The sequence below is a fragment of the Acanthisitta chloris genome, unplaced genomic scaffold (genome assembly GCF_000695815.1).
Source record: "Acanthisitta chloris isolate BGI_N310 unplaced genomic scaffold, ASM69581v1 scaffold11458, whole genome shotgun sequence".
NCBI classification, from domain to species: domain Eukaryota; kingdom Metazoa; phylum Chordata; class Aves; order Passeriformes; family Acanthisittidae; genus Acanthisitta; species Acanthisitta chloris.
Genome location: NW_008687607.1, coordinates 2107 through 28902, shown reverse-complemented (window position 1 = coordinate 28902; position 26796 = coordinate 2107). Strand labels below are relative to the sequence as shown.

Genomic DNA, 26796 nt, shown 5'->3' with positions numbered 1-26796 from the left:
CTGCTGCAGCAGTTCGTTGGTAGCTCCAGGAGTTTGTGCGTGCTTTCATTCTTAATGCAAATCCCTAACGTTTGGCCTCTAGTCATATGGTAGTGAACTGTAATGCAAAGTTAAAAGTGAAGTCTTAAAATAGAGGTTCACTGTGCCATCAAAAGCATTTAGTCATCTGTGCTAAGTTCCGTGGGAAGCTGTTGCTCTTCTGAATCCACCAGACATTCCACCTGGCAGCAGAAAGGAATCATTAAAATGCTGGAAGTCTGAGACTGCCTTTTTATTTTTTTCCCCTTTTTAAATTGTGCCTGTGAAGCACCACTGGTACTTAGCAAATATTAATTTGTCAGTGTGCTTTGAAAGTTGCCTTGAGTAAGGAGGGAATTAACCCTACACTTGAAGAAAGCAGATTGCTGTTGAGTTTGGGTGAGCTGACTGAGTTGCCAACAAGGATGCAAATTTTGACTGTATTTTTTCAAGGTACTAAAATGAGGATCTTGCAGTCACATACACATTTAGGAATCAAACCTTACATAATGAATGATTATAAAACTGTCTTGTAAACAGAGGACAAAAAAAATAAGATCAAGGTTTTTGTTCAGTTTCAATTATCAGCCTGTCTTTGCAAACTCAGTCTCAGCTATTCTCCGTTCATTTAGTCTTTGTAAAGGAAACTTATTTTCCTTAATTGAAAGGAAATTACTATCTTTCCTCATGAATAAAGTATACTCTTAAATGGTAGTTTTTCTAATGATTAATTTTGAGTGCTAACTGTCTTTCAGCCCGGGTAAAGATGTTGACATACAATTTTATTCCCTTTAAATAGGTTTTTATAGATTTTTCTTCAGAAGTGGTAACTGTAGCATTGGTAGTTCTCATTCAAGTATCAAGTATTAATCAGTAATAAATCTGGGGTTTTGTATGTATTTGTTTCCACTTGATTAATGAATTTTCATCTGGTATCTCAGTGTTTCTCAGGAAGAATGTTCTGTCTCATTGCTACAGATGACTTTTTTTTCTAAGTGTTTTATTTTAGGCAGGTTGATCTGTTTCTCTTCTGTTTGTTCCAGAACCAGATTGAAGAGAAGGTGTATCAGACTCAGTCTTCTCTCATGGTCCATGTGGTTTTAAGTTGCTGCTTTTTATTCAGATGTGACTCTTATCCTAATATCTGGTTGTGTTAGTACAACATCTGCACAGAATGACTTGATTGTCCTCCTCCTCCTCCCCCCTTTTCCTGAATTCCACATGGGAAGGTTAAACTTTCTAACACTTTTACATAAAGACAATGTACAGTCCTTAAAAACAGGATACACACGTAGGGTTTGTTCAGTGCTTAAGCACAAAACCATCAGTGCTTTGCTGATCTCATGCTATTTATATTAAAATCTATTTCTATGTTCCCTAAGAATTTGGGGAAGTTTTGTGAAATGTTTTAAATCCCAGTCAAATGAAAGAAGGCACAGCTGCCCCACTCCCTCTGCTTCTGTAGTAGAGTATCAAAGAGGAGAACCTGTTAGTCCATCTTCTGCGTGTTGAAAGGTGGTGAAGGAAATGTAATTAATAAATAGCTTAGAAGAGCTGTTCTTGTTGCATTTAGCAAACACAGCTTAATTTGCTTTTCGTGGTGCATGATATAAATCAGCATTATTTTATGCTTTTGGTAGATGATAGATGTAACTGTCATGTCTGAATCCTTCATTCTCAAAACATGTACACTTGAATTTCTTTCAGTCCATAGGAGAGCATTGGTTCACTTCCATTTTTCCTGGCATGATGAAAGGAACTGAACTGTGAAATGGTGGAGTAAAGTCCAAGGGGTTTTGATCATTGGGTAGCAGTTTAGAATGTTTAAATAGGTTTTCTTAACAGTTTCCCAAATTTAATGTTAAAAAACACTCTACACCAAACCTTTTATTAACAGAAATTTTATTACTTGTGGTGTTGATTATCAGCAGATTATTGCTGTTTCTTTTGCAGGAGTTGGTGGAGAAGTCTTACAGTTTTCATTTGAGTAAAATCAGGAAACACACCTAATTGGATTAGACTAATAACTAATCTTCTGAGGTTAGGTCAGTTTAGTTTGTCTCCGTTCTGATGTGCTGAAGTGGTTATTTCTAGGTGAATAATGGCTTTATGTTTTTTTATCTTGATTAATCAGAATAGTTAATTTCTGCTTCAATTTCCTTTGCAAATCTTCTTTCACTAGCACTGCATTTCTTTGCATGATCTAACCTGAGTTCTTTAGACTGAATGCTTAGAGGTTTTGATGAAAAATTGCCAACTAAATTCCTGACATGACCAAAGGCAGAGCTTGGCAGAGTCATGATAAATAGTCCTGGAGTAATAGGGTTCTCCTTGCTCATGGAGCATCACCTGTAGATTTTTCTGTCATTGACTTTGGTAGGGTATTTCCCACTACCAGTGTTTCAGTAATGTTGTAGGGTGTCTCCAAAGAATTGTTTAAAGAGATTGTTCTCTAAAATTCAGCTTATTCTACCTGCTGTGGTCAGTACTTCAAGAAAAACTGCATATAACTTTGCTCAAAAATAGAAGCATTCAGACTCCTCCTGTTGTCTATGCAACGAGCAGAGATTAATTCAGATGATGAGTGTCCCAGGGACAGATACCAACAACTGTTTAAAACAGGTGCTCTAATGTTAAGTTATTCAAAATGTTTACTGAGCTTTGGTGTTGTATTACATCTTTTAGTCACTGGAGTAAAAGTAGTTTTGTTAAATATTTCCCTATTTCTGTCAGGACTGCAAGATCAAAGCTTGTTTAAAAAGGTGGGAAAATTTTTTTTCACTGTCAAGAATGTTTTGCAACTGGTCTTACTTGGGAAGAAAAATAAGCTGCCAAAGAGCCTTTGGCTAATAGTACATGTTATCCTGTGTAGTTAGTCCTGAAATTCAACCGCCTGAACTGGAGATGTTGGTTTACTCTGATGTACAAAGGTTTTAGGAACTGGTTCTCAACATGACCAGAGTATTGAACATGAAGCTTCCGAGAGGAACATGTTTAATTCTACATGCTCAAGTAACTGAAGGTTTGTCTGCTTTTTAGCAGTAAATTGCATGAAGTGCACAAAAAAGAGAAATGCAAGCTTTTCCCAGGACAGAGAAGTGTCACCTTTTGAGACTGAGCTGATGGTTGCTATTTTTTGCAGGTTGTTTGACCTGTCCATGCATATTGCTGATAGCTCTTAGATTTAGTTTGTTCTTTTAGTTTTTTTCTTGACAGTGGAGTATGAGCTGGACTGTGTAAAGCTTAGGAACTTTGCTCTGAAGGCAGGGTCAGTCTCCAGTCCATCCAACCTCAAAACCAAAAAATCCCTCCAAAATTCAGTCTTTACCCTCTGCTACTTGGGAGTGTTTCAAAGAACAAACCAAAAAAATTATCTGTGCTATCCAGGACTGTGGGTACCCATGGGCATAGACAGGTGGAAACCATTTCAAGCCATGGGTTATCTGCCAGCACCTGGTTTTATGGGGAAAACTGACACTTCCTCAGCAAATGGATATTTCTATTTCCATATTGAAGAAAACTGGTTCTTTTCAGTTTTCTAGGGCTTTTTTTGGTCCTGTGATGCTTCCTCACGTGGAGATAGACTGGTACAAGGGCAGTACCAAGCAATTAGCAGTTTGGAGCCTAACTGCTTGAACATATGTCTGAATTTCCCATTTCCTTTTAATATGACATGTGCCTGGTGGAGAGGCCAATGTGATGATAGTAGCTTTTAAGCCCTGTCCCAAAAACACTTTTAAGCAAAAAATGAAGAAATTAGTTCCTCGGTTGAATTCTTTTTTGGTTTTAAGGTCAACAGTCCAAAATTATGCAGCACTAGTAAAGGAAATGAACAAATAACATAGCCTTTTTTTTCCACTAGAGCTGATAATAAATGTAATGAATAACTAACACTCCTTTCTGCCCTCCCTCGCATGTAGAAATCAATTACTAGGCTGCACTGGAAGCAGCCAACATGAGTCATAAAATAAGCTGCATGTGTCGTACCTAACGTGCATGTGCACATGCAGGCTTGCTATTGCCAACCAGCCCCTAAAAAGGGCAGGAATCTTCCCCTGTTGGTTAGGAGGTAGTTTCAGTTGCCACTGAACTTGAGAAGAATTGAAGGCGCTTTTCTGTGTGCAAGGTGAGCTTTCCTTGGGTTTTCTTGAACACAGGAAAAGCACATCCCTTTGGTTTTTCAATGTTGGTGGCTCTAAGTGTCTGAAATGAAGTAATCAAGAATTATTTTTTGTCTAACTCTAAAAACTTGTGTTTGGATGGGCTAAAATACAAAACCAAACCATCCCATAGGCAAATCTCTTTTATCTCTAGGAGTCAGTGGTGGATAATTGAGATCACTGAGGACTAGTGCTGCTGAATTGAATAAGCAGTTGCAGTGACCCATTTGCTACTCCTTCATCTTGACTGCCCTGCTTTCCAGGTTTTAGATGAATGACTTACACTGGTCTTGCACGCTCAGCCTGACATCCGATGATGAAGCTGAATTTCATTCCTGACTCAAACTGAGTGTTTTGTTAGCTTTGGTTTTTTTCAATGTGTCAGGTTTTGTGAGCAATGGGAAGTGTGTGATTGTAAACCCAGGAAGAGCTGTTTGGACACAGAGGAGTAAAGATGCTTTTAATAGAAGGTTAAGAATGTAGAATGGGCTGGATGAATAGTGCATACTGTCTGCTGAAGGACTAAGGAACACCTTTGCATTCTCTATTCCAAAGGCTAATTTGAGAAAAATGGGTTATTGTTTGCACATTAAGCTCTGCTGCCTGCAAACAATCACAGAAAGGTGCAAGCATAGGCCAGTTGTGTAAGGAGTGTTATACTGGCATTATCCATATCTTCATATTTTAAACCATTCTTTTTGCTTTACAGAACAAAGCTGTTCCTATTGGCATGAAGGGTTGTGGCTGGATTTGCTGACTATTAGATCAGACAATATAAAGGCACAATATTGGGCTAAAGAGCAGATCTGGCTCAATGCCCACATACCTTCCCATCCTTGGTTTTGTGTCTCCTGATGAGCACATGCATGTCTTTGGGAAAATCCCTACAATAATGAAATAAATCTGTAACCTCTCAACTTTCAAAAAGGGGAATTCCATATGGGTTCACAAATGAAGAATGATGCTGATGTGGAAGATGAGGTTTTAAGTTAGTACACTTACCTCAGTCTAGAGGGAGAAATTTAAATTAGAGGTAATCTCAAAGCATTGCCTCTGGTTTTATTTTTTATTGCAAATTTGTTAGAGACAGTAATAATATTTATTGGTACAATCTCTTGAAATTGTTCCTAGGTGCATCCTTCATAATGAAAATGGTATTTTCGACTGTTGATTTTGAATTAATTGTTGGATTAGACAGTTTGGGGTCTGCTTTAGGGAAGATCTCTGTTACTGTGCCTGATTAAAAAATCCTGCTTACATATAGAAATGTTACTTTGAGAACTTTGACTCATGGGAGCCTAATTTATCAGCCAAGGCACACTGCTGAAATGAGCTGTAGAGTTCAGTGTCTGGCAAATAGCCCTTCCCAAGGCAGCTACCTCAAGGTAGCTCAAATATATTCTTTTTTCATTCTTATTTTTTTACAGGACAGTGCCAAATTGCTAAAGATCCCAGTGTGTTAGACCAGTTAAATTTCACTTTGTGTCATGGCATGGCTGTTTCTTTTTGTGTGCAGCAAGTGAACAAGTGTGGAGTAATGGCTAATGGGATCCAGAAAGTCTGAAAATTCTGAGACAGACTTCAACACATTTATCAGGAAAACACTATTTAAATAGTATGGCTTGAAATGCTTCTCCTTTAATAAGGTTGTTTAGAAAGGGTTATGCTCAGATTGTAAGATCTCTCTGAACATTCCTCCTCTCTGTTAAACTTTTGATTTCCTAAGTGTCCTCATAGAACTGGAAAAATGGTGTTCAACATCAGCAAAGAAGCAAAACCAGCTGTATATTTTTCCAGTGTGCAGATAAGCTGAGATACGGTTTTGAGTATTTTATCATTATTCCATAAATCTTAATGGCTCTTTATAATGAATTGAGCAGGACACTGTCTTAACTGTTGCACTATACAATAAATTGCAAGCCTTGGTAATATACAAAATACAAGAGAAGCCAACAGTGGTATGGAGTGGACTTGTGTTGAGCATTTTGCAACAAAAATGGTGTATGGAACCACCTACACTTTAAAGGAAATATTGAGAAGTTCACTTGCCACCTTAAGCATTTGACCAGTTTTCTGTGCAGAACTTAAGTGTTGTCCCAACTCTGTATAGTCTTCCCCAACATCTGATGAATTTAGGTGGGATATTGACTGTATGACAACCTGGGAAAAGTGACATCTTTCAAGAAACTAGTCTTGTTTTTGAAGCCTATTCTCCAGGGCAGATTTACAAGTCTTCTCCAACATGCCGTTTGTTCTTTATAGCTTCATTTATCACAAAGATGTTAAGTGTTGGTTTGGTTTGGGGTTGTTTTTTAAATGAAGTAGGTAATTTTGTGTAATACTTAGTTTGGAGGTATTCCCTGGACGATTCTTACCTTGAGGCAACCAGTCAAGGGCCAGTCAGTCTCCTCCTTTCCCCAAGGCTGAAATGTACCTCAGCTTGGATATTGATTTGTATCACACATTTTCTTCATATTATTTTGCTGTTGTTGTTGTTCCCTACTGCAAAAAGCTTCTCTGTTTCTGGTAAAACATGGAGTTTAATTTGACTTAATACTACAGGAAAAGTTAATGTTTCAGGCTGGGTATGAGCATCTTATCAAGTTCAACAAACTGTACAAGTACCAGGGTTGTAGGAAGAGGTGGGTAGTGTTTCAGCTGCAGTTTTGCTATTTTTATGCTTACTAGCTTATGAACATGTAACCTTTGCCTCAGACTGGTTAATAAGTACACTGGGAGTTAGCATGCATTGCAAGCATCACTTTCTGATGCAAGCAGCTCCCTGTCAGGAGCCAGTAGAGTAGTTTCAGATACTAACTGGGGTTTCAGCCTTAAGTCTGACCACTCTGCCTTAAAGATTTTGACTTTTGGTGAATCTCTGCCAGCTTCCAACGTTCTGTTTCTCTGATACAGAAAGCCTCTGCCGTCTCCCCTGAACTCATTCTAATTGTTCATGTAATGTGATGTTCACTTCTGAAGCCTGCTGTGCATAAACCCAGCACATTAGTTCTTTATCCTGTCTTTGAAATTCATACTAAAAATCAATCTGGTAATGCAGAAGCGACTGTCTGTAAAGGAATGCAGACACAAAGTTGGCTTTTAGAAACAGAAATTATTCTGATTTGTATTTGCATTAAGAAAGAATGAAGATGACAGAATGTACTTGAATATAATTTGGATCTGAATTTTTGATAGGTCTTGAAAGATAAGATTGTCATAATTCCTCAATGTTCATGCAGTTCTGTAGAGAGTGAGCGGGTTGTAAAGTCTCTTTGATTTATTGAACTCTTTTCTATCTTGAGACTAAGGATGCTGGTGCCAAGTATCCCACCCTTCCAAACTGGATGCCCTTCTGTCAAAGCCCATCTAAGGTTGTGAGTAGAGCATTGAGCAGACATTATGGATACAAGTAAGATCTGGCACCTTCCAATTATTTGAGGAAATTAATCTTTCCATCCAAAAATCCACTTTAATGTTCATGATAAGGTACAGTAAACCTAAGGATCTTAGATGTTTCTTAGCTGGATGTAGTTCTAGACTCATTGCATTTCAGCAGCAGGAGAAACAGCACTAAAGAGTATTATTCTCTTTGGTTGGACCTTTGCAGCAACTTTGTTTCTTTTCTTAATATGTTAATTTGTGTGTTAATTTGAAATAAAGGTACCAATGTTTGCTTAAACTTAGCTCATTTGGTTACTGGAATTTTGAGGGGGAGAGGAGGAACTAGATCTATTAGGCATTATTTGTCATCTGTAACAGTGTTTTTCTTCCTTTCACTATTCCCACAGTTTCTGGGCCATAGTCTAATGTATGTTCTTTCTTGCTTTTCACTGTAGAACTGACCAGACTTCCTCTTTAAAAACGTTATTTAAATTCTCATGAAATATTTCTATTTTGTCTGTCTTGGAAGTTTTGTGGTATTAGGAGAAAGGGAAACACTATTCATTTGTAAAATGTAACTGTGTGCAGAGCTAAATAGGAAAAAAAGTGTGTTGGGGAAGAAAAGAGCAGTAGTTTATAACTAAAAGTGCCGATGTTGTGAAAAGGTGAAGTGCAGGAAACTTACATAGCCAAAATGTTGTGGCCAGATGCCAATTTGTATAGTAACTTAGACATTGATACACTTCTTTTCCAGGCACTGTGCTCTTATCTGTCATTTCAAAAATAGAAACCCCAACAGTACAAGACTTCTTTATGCTGTGCTGGTTTATTGGGAGGCAGTTAAGTGCCAGTGTGGCATAGACTGGAATTGCTAACATTTTTTCCTGCATAACCAGTTGTTCTGTGGTGATACAGCAGTCAAGTAGGGAGCTGCTTGCTTCACAAGGACTGCAGCATAGATAAAGGCAAATAGGGCAGTGAGTAACATCAGGAAGCTGCTTTTCTGTTCAGTTTTGGGTTTTTTAATTTTCTAAGATGCATCTGCAGGTCAGTTTCTACCTTTAGCATCAGCTGAAATAATGACTTTAAGTGATTGCATTAACAGTTGTCCTTGATCCACTGCTAGGTGCTTCTGCTTCTTGTGCAGTAGCTGTTAATTGGGAGGCATCCTTTTTTGAGGGGAAAAAGTTGGCTATTAAGAAATCCCTTACAAAAACTACAAAACCATCCGGCCCTGTTAACTAGGTATGTTGGCAGAAAACAAAGTAGGCAAGTTTGCTGTTTGACCATTGTTAAAACTTCTTGATTCACACAATCTGGGCAAAATGTCTTTTACTCTGTAGACACTCGGATGATCCCAGATAAGACAGCTGGATAAGCTGAACAAGTGTATGTATGACCTGGTTTCAGGAGTGAATTTTCTGATGTGAGTTCAGGAAAGTTAGGAGGATGTCAGCACTTTTCTAAATGTACACAAGTACTGCTCTCATTTTTTTAGAACAACTTATTACTTTGAGACAGGTAGTTTGTTGATGCTTAATGCTTTTGCATATAATGAAATGCAGATATATGTTTCTGTAATAAATTGTCTTTTGTGTTATCTCTTCAAGTTCTTAGAGAGCACAAGGCAGCTTTTATGAGCACTTCAACCAAATAGAAGTATGCAGAAAAAACTTTGTGCTAAATTTTATTGTTCACAATTCTAAGTAGTATTTACTGGGAAAAGGGAGGAGGGATTTAGCCCCTGGGTTTGTGATGATAAAGGCTGTAGCTAGGAAATTTGATTTTTAAGCTCTGAACTAGTTATCTGTGGTCTGCTGTTCTAGAACATCTGGTGCTGTTAATCCTGGTGATTGCTATACATTTTTTTAATCATCTTAGGTTTATATTGACTGTTACTGGGGGTTGAACATTCATTGTGCTAAAAGGTCATTAAAGGAACATGTGCAAGAGGAAATGCACTGTAAAACAGTGCAGGCTTAAATATATGCTTGATAAGGTATAGATTTTGTGGAGGAATAGATCTTTAATCCTGGTAGAATCAAGTCAGCCCATCTTTGAGTGACAGGAATGGAAGAACTTGAAGATGCTTAGGAAGAAAGGAATTGATGAGTCTGTTTTAAAACTCCAGAGTGACAATATAAAAATGGCACAGAGAAAGAACACTGAGGTTTTCTTGTCTCTGAAAAGATGCTGGATGAATCTTTTCTAGTAATAGATTGCTTTCATGAAGTGACTGTCGTCTTCCTTTTGGCAGTTAGTGCTCTTGGTATTTGTTAGAATATTTAACGAGTCTGTCTGAAAGTGGATAATTGAGGAAGACAGGAGAGACTCATCAGGAGAGCTGTGTTTCTCTGTAAGGCGGTGAATTTGCCTCTTTTTGAAAGCAAATGCTTAAATGTATACAGATTCATACTGTAACAAGCTCAGTGTTTGGAGCAAATAAAAAACTGGTATGTGTTTTCTCCACTTACCTGGGAGTGGGGGAAACATAGAGGTTACACTGTCACATCCAAGTAGGATTTGTTCATATTTATGATTCACAAGACATGTCAGTGCAGAGGAAGTGCTTGTTGTTTCAATTTTTAAATCTAAAGAAAATGCTGCCTTTCTTCCTTAAGTCTGTGGAAATGGTTAGAGTAACTCAAAAGAAACATAAAGGTTCCCAGAGAATTAAAGAGGACTATCTGAGCAGGATACGTGGTCTCCTGGATAACACAGCCCATGACACTTCTTCACTTGGCTTGTGCATAGAGCCCTTCAGTGTTTATGAGATATTGCATTTCTTTGAGAGAAGCTCATTCTGACTTAATAACTTTGTTCTTCTACAGTGCTTGAGCATATTAATGTAAGTTTATAAAGGAAAGAGAAATCCTTCTGCCAGTTGAGTCATCTTCATATAATGCTGGCTGATAAAATACTCATGTTCTGGGGACAGATACATTCATCTGCTGTTGGCTCTTTTTAGGAACATTAGACCAGTTTATTGGCACTGACTGCTTTTGTATCAGGACCTCTGTGCCAGTCTTGTCCTCTATCCTGCCTTTCTGCCCTCTCATCCCTTTTCTCTTGGAGACTCAAATCACTGCCAGAGCTGTACTAATGCTTCTGGATGAGAAGAAATGCTGCATCCAGTTTGTCTGCTTGCATACTTGCAAAGCCTTATCCATTCCAGCTCCCGTGTAATCCTCTCAGGCTCTGGCTCTGGTGCTCTGTGGGAGAGACTGCACTCAGACTTGCAGGGATCTTTGAAAAACAGTGTGAAAATGTCGGCTCTAATAGGATTTTGGATATAAGCACCTGCTGTTTGTTTAGATGGTTCAACTTTGCTTTGTTCTCCTCTGTTAGTTAGCATTATGGAGACAACATTTGAATCTTTTTTACCAACTTATGTTTTAGATAGTTACAGTTGTCTGTAATGGTGTAAGGAAAATGCTGTATCAATGCCACGTATTTCACATTTAATGACTTGTAAGCTATATCAAAGAATCTTAGCAAAACAAGTAATTTAATGCTGTTAATCTTTGAAAACATGAGGTTCTTTGTAAAACCTGTAGATCAAACAGTAAATGAAGCAGCGTTTACTTAGAGACTGAAATGTAAATAAAATTACAATAAGCAGATGAAAGAGAATGCAAAAGGCAGGCAAGAATGGAAAAAACCAACAACAAAACTAAACAAGCCACAAAACAGAAACCTCACACACAGAAGAAAAAGTAGTTAGCTGAATTAAAACAGTGGTGGGACTAGTTACCTGAGTAGTTCAAGGGCCAAGTTCTATAGATATCCAAGTCTGAGTGATCTGCTTTGAAATGTATTTCATCCAGCCTTCCAAATATTAGACTCCAAAGGATTAGTTCCAGTTTAGCAAACCATTTAATTCTTCTAGACCATGTAGATAACTAACTTCCTTCAGCAGAATTTACATATATACTTCTGCTTTTAAGATCCTTAGGTCGGGAATACCTTTTTTAAGTTAGAGTGTGTATGGCTAACCACCTGTGAAAACCTCAAGTGTGACAGTTTAGGTGAGATTTGCAATTTGATTACAACTTAGGGTTAGTCTTGTTTCGTTATGTGCTTATACAGTGATAACTGTTTTCACAAACTACAGCCTGATATATTGCAAGAAAACTTATCTGGTGCCATTTCTTTTTGTCTTGACTGCCCTGGTTTGTGCACTGCAGCAGTAATTCCCTGATTTGTGAGCAGCTGAGCTTACCTGGCGGAAGGGCAGAAATGTCAGAGATGGGTGGAGCAGGCAGCAGCTCAGGTCAAAAGCTGCTGCACTCCTTTGACAAGTAATCCCAGCTCATGAGTCAGAGGCTTAAGTCTTGTATAGGTGCAGCTCATGGCAATTAGTGCCACAGCAGGATGTCCTTCACCTCTTGAGTGGTGTTATAGGTATGTAGAGGTAAGGGAAATATACCAAGAAGTTAGTGTTTGATGTGAAGAGGAGTCAAGGTAAGAGCAGTGCTCCACACTGTGGTGTCAGAGGTGCTTCAATAAACAGATGGGAATACTGAAAGAATAATACAGTGCTCCTGAACAAAAATGCTTTGAGAACTGTTGAAGAGCATCAAGATTGCTTCCTTCAGGATTGTAAACCCTCAGTTTCCCAGTCCTGAGCCAAGGGTGGTGAGGAGGGTTGTGTGATGGGCTTGGGAGGTGAGCCAGAATGCTTTGGCTCACTGTGAGTTTTCAGCCTTGGGAATAAGGCAAAGCTCTTCAGTTTGGAAGTAACTGAAATCTGAGAAATAGCTATGGAAGCCCAGAGCTTGTGGAAATGCATAACCAGTGTTAATATTTGCACTCAGGTTTTCTTAACATCTCCTAGGGGAATCAGTTTCTGTGTTAGTTAACACATACTTGTTTTAACTGAAGTCTTTATATTAACGGGTGTTGTGTTTAGGTACATGGATACCATTTTAGGGAGTAGTTTACCTCTTTTTTTTCAGCTGAGTGTAGGATGCCTGAGATGAAAGTGTAAGCTTTTTGCAACAGTAAAAGGATGGTTGAAGTTTTAATGTCGTGTTAAGTGTTGTGAGGGATACATTAATCTGTCTTAGCTCTGCTGTATTGTAGAGCATAGGGTATGATGTGTGCAGTTGAAGTAAAAACATCCCAGCAGGATAGAGATGAGATAGAAGCTTGGGAGTGAAGATAATGAATTCTTCACTCCAGAAGATGCTATAGACTGAGCTTCTCTGTGAAAGCAGCTGAATTTTCTCTGCTGTCTCAGCTTATTTAAATGTACCTCAGAGACTGACTGTATAGATTTTGTACACTGGTTACAGTAAAGAGTATATAACTGACTGAGTTTTTGTGAATTATTGATGCTGTGGTCATGAAGACAGTTTTTAGTGGACAGTAAAGGTTTCCTGTCTTTTGTGTTCCAGGTTTGTGTGCTACAGGGCATCTTAATTACATGCAAAATACTTTGTTAAAGTTAACTCCAGTGGTCTGTTTTTAAACTAACTGGAGTTGAAAGATTAATTTTAGTATGCCATCTACCCGTTGTGTCTTAGGACTAAATGGTAGGAATCAAGATTGCTCCAAGAAAGCACTTTGGAAGAGGCAGGAAGCAATCAAGAGTAGAAAGCACGTGTGTGCCTTCAGACCCTAACCTTGTGCCAGTTCTGGCTGCAGAACTGCAGTTGATTTCTAAGGTTGCTAAAGCAAAGGAAGTTGAGGCCAGTGGGAATTGGGTTTGAGTATATCCGTGTGTTTAACTCCTGTTTCCACTGTTACTGGTTTCTTGTGTTTCAGTTTACAGTGAGTTTGCTTTGCGTTTACTCCTGTGATTGGGGAAATAAAATAACCCCCCGACACTTAGTGGGGGTTTATAGGAATTCATTTAGGAAATGCTTCCTCCCTCTCATTGCATGAATGCACACGGAGTATCACACTGTTATTCACCTTCTGTCATCAAATAGTGTAGAGGTAGGAATTGAGACAGAAGGCTCAGCCACATCATTGCTCCTTTCTGTGGGATGTTCTACAAGAGTCTGGTTTTGCTTCTTTCACTTGATATGAATAAGATTAATGATTGTAGGGGCAAAGTTACTCTGTTCCATTATATCAGCACACCCATGGCACAAGTTCCTGCTTAAACTTCTGTGCACATTTAATGAAAACTCTGTTTCCTCATTCCCTGTTATGTAGGGCGGAAAAGCAAACAACTGAACAAAAAAAACCACCCAAACAACAAACCCTTAGGCAGAAGCAACTGCACCAAATCTGTTTGTTGTTTGTGCATACAACTGCTGTTGATCTGGTAGACAGATGAACAATCTATCATAAATCAAACACCAAAATTTAGTCCTCTGGGTTATTGTGGTGGTGAAAAGTCGTGTTATAGATACAGCTGAGTTCTCAGTACAAGAGAAAACAAAGGAGGTTTTACTTTTTAGCTCTTTAAAAACATAACAAATAGATCCACAAACACATATTGCCTATTTTCTGCCTGTTCTGTCTTTTGTATCACAACGGTTTGTCACTGTTCAGCTGGCTTGGAAGAGATTTCTTCCATAATACATGTTTACAGAGGTTGTCATTCCCGGCTGATGTGTACTGTGTATTATTAATGCTCCTAAGTTTCACTTCACTCTTGACTCTTTTTGTCTGAAAAATGCCTGAAAAATTAGAATGGATAGATGCAGTCTGATTGCAGTTGTCAAACGATCTCTGCTGTGAGACCATTAACTCTCACTGCTGGTGAGACTAGAGCCTGATTTATGGGTGACAGAAGAGAGACCACAGATCAGTACCTGTGTCTTCCTTACCTGGGCTGGTGGTAGTAAGTTGGCTCAAAAATCTGTAGTGCAAGATGAGCTGATGGAAGTGCTGCCATGGTGTGGCCTGAAATCATCCAACAAATTGGATGCTGAAGGGTGAAAAGGAACTTTCTTGTAACGGTGAAGCTGGGGGGAAAAGGGTTTACTCTTCAAGGATTTACTGTCCAAGAGTTCTTGGTTCTGCTCTGATTCCTTCCTTTGGTTAGAGAATGTGTTTCTCACTTTGAAACATGACATCTTCAGGAGCCTCTGTTTGAGGCATATGAACACAAGGTAATTTAAGGCTGTGTGTGAAAAGGGAGCGTATTTTTAGAGGAATTAGTATTCTTTGGATTTTATGTTTAAAAAAATACAGCTGTCACCCCAAAGCTACTCAGTGCAGATTAGCATAATTCAGGTCATTTAAAATGTAATCTCATTACAGTTTGCACTAGAGAATACCATGAAATACCATTTGCCTTCACTTACCCTGGTTGTTCAGGGCAAACTTGCAGTGGCTTCAGTATTCAGCAGTGTGTAGATAACCTGCTTTTGTCATGGTTGCTTGAGCTCTCCAGTGATATTCAATATCCTTGTTAGGACTTGGCTGAACTTTGAGCACAGCTCTCAATATTTGATAACAGATCACTGATTATCACCAGACAGTAATCAAGAACCAGTTGCAGTGATTCATGCTTCAGTATAATTAAGTTCCTACAGTGCAAATGATAATCCTCAGATGCATCTAGAAGTTCCTTCTGCTTGATCATTTTATTTACATGAAAAATGAGCTGTGCATCACTGGATTAGCACTAGTCACATAGTCCAGCAAGCACGTAAGGTGTGATATTTGCAAATAGTTTACAAAATAGCTTTTAAGAGAGCATTCTGAAGAGTCGTAGATTCATTCTGTAATTCCAGTTAGCCTGTGTTGATTAGCACTGGGGTTTCTCCATAGCATAACCAAATGACTGTCTGGCGTGGCAGTAAAAATAATAGTGACATAAACCTGTGGCAGATTCCTTGATTAAATTTCTCTGGCAGCCATTTAAATTATTTTGAGTGTGAACACATTTGTGGAATTGCTCGTCTGCTCCTGTGACATTGCGCTGGGATATATGCCAATAAAAATTGTCTCTATTTTTGCAGCTTCATAAGCTACAATACTATGCACGATGAAAGTGTGAAGTCAGAGAGTTTGGTGTACCTGAACTTGGATTGCATAGTACTTGTAGACTTGGACAGGAAGGAGGTAGAGGAGGAAGTAGACGTCTCTTAATTTAAAAAGTCAGTGTCAGTAAAGCAGTGAAGAATTTTAGATCTATGTTTGTGTGAACTCAGGGAAACTGGAGAAACTGGCACAGGGACTCTTGCTGTGTGCCAGGGTTTCCTGTGAATCTTGAAACCCAGTTTTTCTCATTTGACAGTTGTTGTTATGGTTAACTCCAAAAATGCTTAATCTAATGCCTTCCTCTCGATTTAATGTTGGCATTTAGACTGCAAATCTGCTGTAGTTTCTGTGGTATTTTGGCTGACGTGCTGGAGTGGTACTTGCTGAAGCACAATGTGAAATTCAGTGGTTTGTTCCAATATTGTAAATTTCTTGCAATAATCTTTATCAACTGAATTTCTCCTGTTGATTTATTTTAACATAAGTCACCCAACGTAAACATAAAATGTTCAAGGTGTGCAGTCTGCATGTGTGATTTTTACTTAACTGAGGATTTTTGTTTTTCTTTCTACCGCTGAAATTAGATTTTTAGAATCATACCAGATTAAACAGCCACTTACTTCTGAAAATGTAGATCCATATCTTATGGAAGTGTATAATGAGGCTATACAAAAACCTATCTGTGTTTCTTAATAAGCAATCTAAATTTCTCTGGATTATCAGCTTTAGAGATAATGCATTTGGAAAAGGGAACAAACACTGTTGTGACAAATAGGTGTGTGTGAACAGGAAGAGACAAACTTGAATAGGTTCTGAAGAACTAAGCACATGTATGTTCCATTAAAGGTGCTCTTGAAGTCATCATTTCCTCCAAATACAGCATGATTTGTGCTGTTCCTGATGTATACTGCATTTTCTTTGGGTCATGAAAATGAATTGTTTCGCTGGTGTTTGCTGGAGAAAGGAGTGCAGTTTCAGGCTCAGTCCCTTTGTGAGAACACAGGAGCTGGTTACCTTGTTTCCTGGTGTTATTTATGTACTGTGTCCTAAGGAGGAACTTGACCATCAGTAGCTGTATTACTTTAGTAGCAGTTAAACTGTAAGTCTCAACAGCATAATGGAATTTTTTGCTATCAAAATGCCTCTGTTCTATAAAACTAGTATGTTGCTGTTGCTGTATCCATGCTGCTCTATATGCTTTCCAGTTTATGTAAGGGATACGGGGACAGCAAATGCCATAAAAATTCAAAACTGAAAATATAAGATGTGCTTAACTTCACAGATTCAGTAAGCCTGAAAAAGAACTGGCCTCATTAATGAATGTGTATTTGGCACCTTTGAGGATTGGCACAGATGCTGTAGCTTTGGCCATGAACAGTGCAGGGCTTCAGCTGTGTGACACGTCTGTAGTCTCGGCAGGAGCATTCCACTGGCTCTTTCTACTGAGCAAGGAGAGGGTAAAAATAGCAATGGTAAACTTTCCATCTGTATCGCTCGAAGCTGAAGCCCTGAGGGGTGGGAAGGGTTCAGTATATTATGCTCATAGTTAAAGATGCTGTATGATAATACATAGTTTGTAGATGGTGCTGTCAGCCAGAAGGCATTAAGTGCCTCCCCCTTGGTGTATGAGGAAACTGAGGTGGGACATGGCCCAAGCAACAACCATACGGCTAGGCAGATGGAACTAGAAGTAGTTGTGTCCTCTCGTCCTTTGCAGTACTTGCTGTCAGCAGCATTCCCAGTCTCCTCTGTCCCACTGACCTGCTGGCATGACTGAGGTCTCTTACTACTCTGTGTAGGAGTGAGTGGGAGAGTCTGGGGTGTGCATTCTTAATAACCAGCTGCTGTGCACGTAGTTCATGCTAGCATAATGAGACCAGAATTGCTGGTAAACCTAATTTGTATAAAATGAGGCAGTAACACAGAGGGGAAAAAATTACTGTGTTATTATTAACTGTTGGTGCCTTAGCTAGACCTGCCCTGAAGCTGTAGGTACAGATAGCTCAACTGCTTGTGCAGGTTGCTGTGGGTTTTTTCCTGCACACGTAAGAGATGTAATCTGTAAGCCTCACAGTGTACTTGTGGCTTATTGAGAGTGGAGTAGTCTGGAGAGCTTTGAGCTTTGCCACCTGGTAAGTGTTTGTGGGTAAGGGGGAGCAGAAATCCTTGCATCAGTTGTACTGCAGTAGCTGTACAGTAGTGGAGTTCCCTTGGGGAGAGGGAACCATGCCTGCCTTTTCTTCTCTTTTTCCCCTCCTTTGTCAAATCAGTGTTTTGCATATACCCACAGTGACTGTGTGTTTCCTGCTCTGGCTTTGCTGAAGGCTGGTTTCCATGTTGCGCTGGTGCCTTGATAGTTTAGAACTTTCTGATGGACTCCACAGAAGTGCAGGAGCATATCCAGAAATTTAACTTGGGTCTCCTGCTCCGTCGAATGGAGCTCTGTTTCCACAGAGACCAAAGCTCGTGTGTTTCAAGGAAGTTATTTTTAGAAGCTGCTGTTTAGCTGGTGGAAGGACTTCCTTAATAGGAGAGCAACAGGCGTTCTCTTTTTCCAGTGTCTTTTGCCTTTTTCTGTCACATTCCTTCCTTTTTTTTCCTGTGTCACTCAGTTTCCCTTTCACTGCCACCTTCTTACTCATGACTGCTCTTCCTCTCTTTCACTTTCTGTATTGCTGTTGCACAAGGACCTAATAGCACAAGGGAGTTTGCAGAGAGTGAGGGAAGGACCCAGCCTTGGTTTTAAGGCTGTTGGATTTTAAAGATCAAAGTCCAGGTCATTTTGTACCTCAGTTGGGAGGTACGTGCTGAGTCACCAGCTGAGCAGTTTGTAAGGACACAGGATCATGGAGCCAAGCCCTGGCCCTCAGCTCCAAGACCCTTACACAGGACAATTATTCATGGCCCTCACTTAGGAGTTGTCATATGTCCTTTGGCCTTACAATAAATAAATTTTACGTGTAGCTGTTTCTGCTGCTGTTTATGGTAAGCTCCGTGTCTCATTGCTGATGGATGGCCTAATGGTAAAAGGCTTAAAAAGATAAATCTGTTACAGTAACTCTTGGAAAGTGGGACTGTCTCTAACTAAACAGATTCCTTTAGTCGTCAGACAGTAGGAATGTACAGTAGAAAAGACGTGATCTAATGATAGGCTCAGAGTGCACTAACTCAGTGTCCTAATACCCTTTTATGATTATTTCTACTGTCAAAGTTGTCGAGTCGCCTTTCTGTGGAGTCAGATACTGAATAGTTGTAGCATTTATTTAGTGATCAGACTCTTAAGTTTAGAGGTTTTTTTAAATGGTGCTGTCATCTGTGTATCTTGACTTTACTGGCATATAACGAAATTGAGATTTTTCTCTAGAGTATCTATTGCCACAACAGCAGGGTACTCCACTGACAATATGAACTGTTCACAAACAAAATAACATCAAAAAGAGTGAATCTAAAGCAGATCAATTGAAGAAAATTGAAGGAAAGTTGAAGAAAATTGCCATACTAAGGCAATTGTGTGTGTTAAATTCTCTTGCCACCCTCTGCTGTCTTGTCATCCTGTGATTCTCATTCCAACATCTATTGCCATATTCCACTTATATTGTAAACCTTTTAGAAAGGGAACTTCACATTTATCATGATACTGGAGTTCAGGGTGGTGGTGTAAAACCTACCAGCATTAATACCATTCTACCTCCACTGAAGTGCCACACAGAAGATCTTGTTCCAGTCCTGTTTTCTTGTATTCCCTGATGTGGATGCTTTTCTGCCTGCCTTTGATACGATGCAACAGCTGGTAGATCAGATTGGATGCATGTGCTGCCTTTGGAGGTGCATTCCAGCAGCTGGAATGAAGTCTGTGAGGACAAGACTTTGCTGCAAGATCCTGTTAACATGCATACCAAGTCAGCTAAGCTCTGCTGTGTGCTGGACTATATCTAACACTAAGAGAGGGGGGAAAAACTGCTAAAAGAGCTTCACAACATCTCTTTAAAAACATCAGGCCGTGGCTGTGATGATAGACCACCAACGTGAGCTGCTGCTTGGTTACCAAGAGTCTAAAATTTTACTCCAGGGAGATATTTTTAGACAGTTGCTTATTCATGTTACAGTAGATGCCAAAAGCACCCTTATGCTCAGCAGTGTAAAAATACTAGGAGAATTTCAGTTTCACAGAGGCTGCAATCCAGTCTAGTTATATTTCATCCTAAAATGAGCGAATCTTGACATCCTGTAATTGGACGATTAGTACTGGATTATTCTTCTAATTGTAATTTTAATTATTAATTGATTATTCTTCCATTGCAATTTTCTCTTTTGCACATACCAAATCATTTAGCTGCTTGAAAGTCAAGTACTCTCCAGGCCTGTCATACACCTCACAAGTAGCTTTGTAAGGATATTGAAACTTCCCTGGTGTGCATGGGGCATAGTCTATAAACTGTAAGGTTTGATTTTCATTGTCATAGCAGTGACAGCAGGACTTTAGGCAGTGAGACTGGCAAAAAGGCATGTTTTGCACAAATTATTTTCTACTGGAAATGTGTTCTTTTCTGCACTCAATTATTCTTTATACCGCTTGCAATAGGAAGTGGAGTTAAAGAGAAGTCTTCTGGGTAAATATTTTATAATTAACTGAGTAATAGCTTTGATTTGTAACTTTCGTTACAAGCTGTGGTGGCCAAATATTATTCGCATGTTCCTAGCCACTGTCACCTCCTGTGCCCTTTCCTTTTACATCCTTTAAGTGTACGCTGAATGAGTCTCATCCTCAGCTTTTTTGCAGTGTGAACCAGCACACAAACTAGAGCAGTTTTATAGACTGTATGGGATTATCAGGGAGCCATCCAGGACTCCCTGTGAACCCTGAATTTTGTGGAATGATGTATCTTTATATTTACAAAATAAACTTGGTGCATTTTAAACTGGAAAAGAAAATTTAAGGAATGATTTGCACTGATCAGAAACTGGAGAAATGAACAGGTCTGTCCTCTTTGATGTCTTTAGCTACATTAACAAGGTAGTTTTGACTTTTTGTTCCAACTACATGGAAAGGAAGGTGAGCAGAGGAGTAATGGTGAAAAGGTTTTTACCCTCCAGGACATCCAGTTGAAATTCCTGAGAGTGACTGGATAGTGGGCAAGTCTGTTTTATAAGTTACCTTGCTGTGTAGTGAAAGACAAGAGCTGTTGATGAAGAAGGTGAAGATTAACAACCAAACTGACATTGCTTTGAGGAGGGCTCTCTTCAGCCTGTGTAATATTTTGATTATTTACTGGACTGTTTTAAACTTTATACTTCTAAGTTCCTGTCTCCTAGGAATAGATTTTAAAGAGCTGAAAAGGGTAGGAGGGATGCTTTGGGGGTTTTGTTCATTTGGTTTTGTTCATGTTTTTGTGATGTGAAATGTGTTGTGTGTTGGCTTTTTTTGGTAAAGGGATCTTTCTTTTCTCTGCAGGTATGGTGTTAGTCCTGAGAACATTATCCTGTATGGTCAGAGTATTGGTACTGTCCCTACAGTAGACCTGGCGTCTCGGTACGAGTGTGCAGCAGTAATCCTTCATTCTCCCTTGATGTCTGGATTACGGGTAGCTTTTCCTGACACTAGGAAAACCTATTGCTTTGATGCTTTTCCAAGGTATGTATAAATGCTGCCAAGGTGGTCGTTCTGTACTCAGCATGCTCTTTAGGTGTTTAAAAGGGACTAGTTGTGTAAGTACATAACAAGACTGGTGTTTGTTCCTCCTAATCGAGATCATGTAAACCAAAACAAAGTAAGTTACTGTCCCTCTTTTTGGAAGATTTTGAACTTGTTTTAAGAAGCTCTAGTATATTTTACATACAGAAAACTATATATAACTGGTTTTAAGATAAAGCAGTTGATTTTAGCCTAGTGTTTCATTGGAAAAGCAATTGCAACAGACTGAGAGTATCCAAATATTTGGGAATAGTAGAGGTCCTGGGAACAGCAGATACTGTGGGAATCTTTTGGAACTTCTGATTTGACCCAGTTTAAGTGATGGGAGAATATGAGAGGGGAAGCCAGTCTCTATAGCAGTGCAGATAGCCCTGGGGTTGGCGAGGGGAGGCTAAGTGATCCATGGAAGGGAGAAGACAAAACAGACACTCACTGAAGTCCTGTGCAAAACTTCATTTTGCTCCAGCAGGTCATGCTTGAAATAAGTGTAGTAAGGGATATTCGTAGTGTTTCTTATGTTCATTTTATTATGGTTACAACAGATTAAAATTAGAAGGTGTGGGAAGCTGTAGGTATAAATCTGTGTGCCAGAACAGCTAGAAGGAATGGTGACCGAGTAATAGAGGCTCTCATGGTATCCAAGTCCAGTCCCTGGTCAGAAGTATTCCAAATAAGTTATTAATTAAGTATTAATTTTTGGAGGTGTAGACAGGATTTGAAGCACTTATACTCCAACTCATCCATCATCCTCAAACCTGAAATCAAATATTTACAAATGCTTCTGTGAGAGGGGGGGAAAAAACAAAGCCTTAAAAATAGCTCTGATTACAGAAGTTACAGTGATTAGCTGTTACCAGCCAAATCAAATAACAGTTTTAGAAAGAAAAAGTGGAAGGGGTAACAGTGACAGCAGATGTACTGTAGCACTTGAGTATTTTGTTCTTGCCCTGCTGAGCTGTTCATTGCTGTCAGTCTGACTTCCCTGGTACTGGAGCAGTGAAAATAAACAGCAGTGCACTTTATGAATGTGAGCAGCACAACTGCATGTCTTCACGGTGGGAAACAAAATAGTTCTGTGTGCACCTACAGTGAATTGCTATTATGTGCATTTTATGTTGGGACTCCAAGAGAATTTGGTCTCTGTAGGTTTTTCTAGCTGCAGAGTGGTGTGGCTAAGAATACTAAGTAAGGCTGATGTGCAGTTTAAATACTGCCTTATGAGTCGCTGAGTTGGCAATGGGAAGCCTTCCAATTTTCTGCAAAATACAAATATTATCTAGCTTAATGGTCTGTGAATATATGTGGAAAAAAGAGTTTCATTATCTGAACACTGAAGTGAAAGGGGTTTCCTACATTAAATGAGACCTTCTATCTGGGCATGAAAATTATGTGTAAACATCTCTGTATGTAGCTGATATGTCTGTTACATCAGCCCTTCCATGGGCTGAAATCTTCAGTTTATATTGTATATCGATTATAAAGTCTTTACATTTGGCTGTGATATTAATTTTGGGATGAAAATTATGGAGGGAGGGAAAAATCTGCATTATTCTGATGCCTCTCTTACATTCTTGGGATTTTTTTCTGCCTTCAGTGTAGTTGCACACAACTCAAGTTCCAGACAGGAAAAGTGAAATAGGCTGCATTTTAATTTTAAATAGCACCTTAAATGACATGAAGCCTGGTGGTTTGTTTGAGAAGTATTGAGACAGAGACAGAAATGTATTTACACTCAGCTGTTTACTGGAATAGCAGTGACAGCTCTCTAGAATACTAAATGCTGAGGTTTATATGCATGAGGTTTAGTGCTTCAGTTTACATCTTAATTTTTAGTTAACTTTATGTTTTTGTAAAACTTCTCTGAGCCTGTATTTTTCAGTCAGTGTATGCTGGCATATGCATTTTAAAATCATTTTAAGCAGTCTTGATCAGTTTGTAAAATCTGTAGCCTTGACAAAGTTGCATTCTTTCTTGTTCTTCAAGAGCAGGAAAATCCAAGCAGCTTTTATCAGCTAGCCTAAAGAATAGGCTTGTCGTTCTGTCAGAACCAATGTTTGCAATCCTCAGTTTTCTATCCACTTCATCCCATGCACTGCATACTGTCCTGAGCCAATTTCTCCATTTGTTGGTGGAAGTGAAGCTGGTAGGAAGCTGAGAATTCATTAGCCCTTGGTGTCTATATACAGATTTGGAAGTATTGGTAACTACCAACGTGAAGTGTCTGTATGGAAATAAAAGTTGGTGCCTGCTTGAAGGGAGTCAGAGAAAGGTGCAGTTCATCACTTGGATGTTCACGTGCTACCAGTGTGCTTCATGACTGGGGCTTTCTGGCCTGACCTCTTTGGTGGGAAGGTGCCTTTGTCACTCTTCCCTTCCCTCAGAACCCGTTTTCCTGTGACAGGTAGTCACAGCTATATTGATTTGTTAAGTGTGGCTGAACAAAAGGAAGAAAGTTACTCAAAGGCCACTTTGCAGGCAGAGCTGGCAAAGAGGTTGGTTGCATGAAGTAAAATCCCGTGTGATTTCTGTGGTTTGCAGTTAAATATCCCTGTGTAATGCTCTTCTCCCAGTTTTCTATTTCGTCATTCGAACTTAAACACTCAGTACATAGAAGAGATTGTTTTTCTTTAGCTGAATCTGCCTAATTTGGGGGTTCAAAGACAGGCTCAAGCCTATGAGCTGAGGCTGTTTTTATGAAGTCGTATGCCTGGAATGTTGTTAATTAGTTTCTAATCTGTTAAATTGGAAGGTGATAACATGTAATGTGAAGAGTCCACTCTGGCAGCATGTCCCATGGACTCTTACTTGCCTCACAGTGTTCTTTGTGGTGGATATACCTGTTGTTTTGATTTTGGGGTTTTGGTACCAAACTATCTGCATGCTGCCCATCCAGACTTCTTGCTCTTAGCACTGGTGGGATGGTGGTGATGGCAGTGCAGGTTCCTGTTTACACATGTGTTTTGGGAATGAGCCTTGTCCCATATCCCTTGTGCACAATTCCAAAGATTTGCAACCATTTAAAAACATGCAGTGGTAACTGGATCGTGTATCAATAGTTAAACTTGCTTCCTCTAATGATGTGAAACGTAGAGCCCTAAACTGAGCTGTGTTTTTCTTTTCCATCCCCCAGCATTGACAAGATCTCTAAAGTAACCTCTCCTGTGCTGGTCATCCACGGTACTGAAGACGAGGTGATCGATTTCTCCCATGGGTTGGCCATGTACGAGCGATGTCCACGAGCAGTGGAGCCCCTCTGGGTGGAAGGGGCTGGGCATAATGACATAGAGCTTTATGCACAATACTTAGAGAGACTAAAACAGTTCATATCTCATGAACTCCCCAACTCCTGAAGAAGCCTACCTGATTTTACCTCAGTTACTGTGAACGGAAGAAATTACCTGGTTTTGCACATGCTTTAACTGGATAGCTGTAATAGCTTTATACTATGAAGAAATGCCCTGTCTTTAGGGTGTTCTAATCAAACATCTGATGAAATTTGTCTTTTATATCTGGAAATGATTCTACTAATGCACACAAATATGGTCAACTACTGTAATTCCAACAATTTTTAGCTTCATTGCCCTGGAGGAAGTGGGAATCCTAGCTGCTTATGGGGACACTTTTTACCTAGTGCTGTATTAATCAAAGATCAGTTGTCTCTGTCTCACTTCAGATCATTTATAATTCTGTCCTGCAAAGACTTTTTTTCCCCAGTGTTCTCAACGTGGAGAACACAACTGTTATGAGCTACAGCTTGTTCTGAACAATCAGTCATGGGTTCAATCTAAGGGAGTACTTTCTCTGTGAAGTTTCTAGCTGTGGTATTGTAACTGGAAAGTTATTGTGATGAAATTCCCCCTCCTCCCTTCTAGTGTTCTTTTGTTAACTTACTGATTTCCCAAGTAAATTATTTAAATATACTTTTACCTGAAAATAAACAAACTACTATATGGGGCTAAACTCTGTAACGACCTCTCCATTACTTGTATAAACATAACTGGAATATTCTTAAAGGATCTAGGGACAAAATTGCTTTTGTTTAAAAATAAATGTGTAAATTTACTACTAGAAAACTCATTTTAATATTCAGATTGTCTGAATAATAGCCATAACAGACATTTCCTTCTGTAAAGCATTCCTGTAGACTTTTTAAAAGTACTGTACATACTTGAATTTACATTGTGCATAGATTCTTAATTGGTAGTTTTAATTTAAGTCTAGTTACAATAAACTGCAAAACTCTGGTTTGTATATGATTGAATACATTTTGTTAAAATATGTTTTTATCCCTATATTATTTTGCTATTAAAATTTTATAAAGTTTCCAGGACGAAAAAAAAATTTACACATTTATGTTTTGATGAATTATGTAACTAAATTTTCATTGAGCTGATCTTTTTAGTTTAGAAGTAATTTGATTCTTTGACACTGGAATCGCACAGATTATGCATCAGAAATGCAAAACACTTAAAAATTGTTACACTACTAGCATAGGTCTAATTTTTCCAAATTTAAAGGCCTTAAATGTACTGTAAAGCCTCAGATTGTTGTATAAATTGATTGCGATTGATTGCAGTTTGTGTCCTGTTGCTAGAATGCAACACAGTGATTGTAATGGAATAAAGGATGCATGGATTAGAGCTTGCTCAAGTTTTGAATCTTATTTGGCACATAATTTTCGTACACAAGGAAAGTGTAAATACAGATTACTCAGTAGAGTGATCTGGGTATGTAAATCAAATGTAAAAGATATTATGTTTAAATGGTGTTCAGCTGGTTTTAAGTAACGAAAAATCATGATTCATTGCCTGGAAGAAATGTTTGAACATAGTTGTCATGAGTCCTTATAACAGGCCTGCAGTTAATTTTCAGTGCTGCAAGTGTGTATTGTCTTTGATTATTGCCTTGGCCCTGTGACTGTAAAAGGAGAAAAACTGGTATTTTCACTTACAGTGGGGGTAAGTGAGGACACTCATCCTGCTCCATGTCATCTGGGTCCTTAGGCTCTAGGTCTGTGCATCTGTGTTGTCCAGTTGTGAGTTTTCAATGTCCCAGGCAGCAGGGCCCCCAGCTGTTCTCTCAGTGACTCTTCCAGCCAAAATTGGCAGGTTTTGCCTGGCCACTCCCTTGCTCTGTTTTAAATAATTGTTCTGATACAAGTCTGAGGTTTTTTTTTAAAATTTTTATTTTGCTCCTTTATAAATCTCCACACGAATTCTTTCTGAGACTGTAGCCCTGCGGGAACAAAGCTGATGTCTGTGGTACAGGTACTCAAGGTAATGCTGAAAGTGTCAGCCTGTCCATGGAGTGACTTTGGGGATTTTTACCTAACTGGGCACTGTTTTTTTTGATACCCTCATTAAACTTTCTGTTGTTCTGAAACTTCAGCCTGCAGTGTTTCTTCTCCTCATGACCCCTTGTAGCTACACTTTTACTTCAACAAAGCGGTACTTTTAACCTTATCCCTATAAATGTTTTGGGTTTTTTTTTAAATTACTACATTTCCAACTCCTGAAAGTCATTTTGTGACTTGTCTTTGCATTTGCTTTGCTTTTTGTCAGTATTTCTCTGTTAATGATAGCCCTGAATATGAACTCA

General features: G+C 39.0%; 1 protein-coding gene across 1 annotated transcript in view; it reads left to right on the top strand.

The window, feature by feature from the left end:
* Window positions 1-25844, top strand: part of ABHD17C (abhydrolase domain containing 17C) — a gene marked incomplete at its 5' end in the record, with an annotated part of 28624 nt that extends 2780 nt beyond the window's left edge. Inside the window, 2 exons of the mRNA XM_009080678.1 lie at window positions 20959-21138; window positions 24329-25844. Coding sequence (XP_009078926.1) covers window positions 20959-21138; window positions 24329-24548 — 400 coding nt within the window. The remainder of the gene's footprint in view (window positions 1-20958; window positions 21139-24328) is intronic.
* Between the last annotated feature and the right edge of the window lie 952 nt (window positions 25845-26796).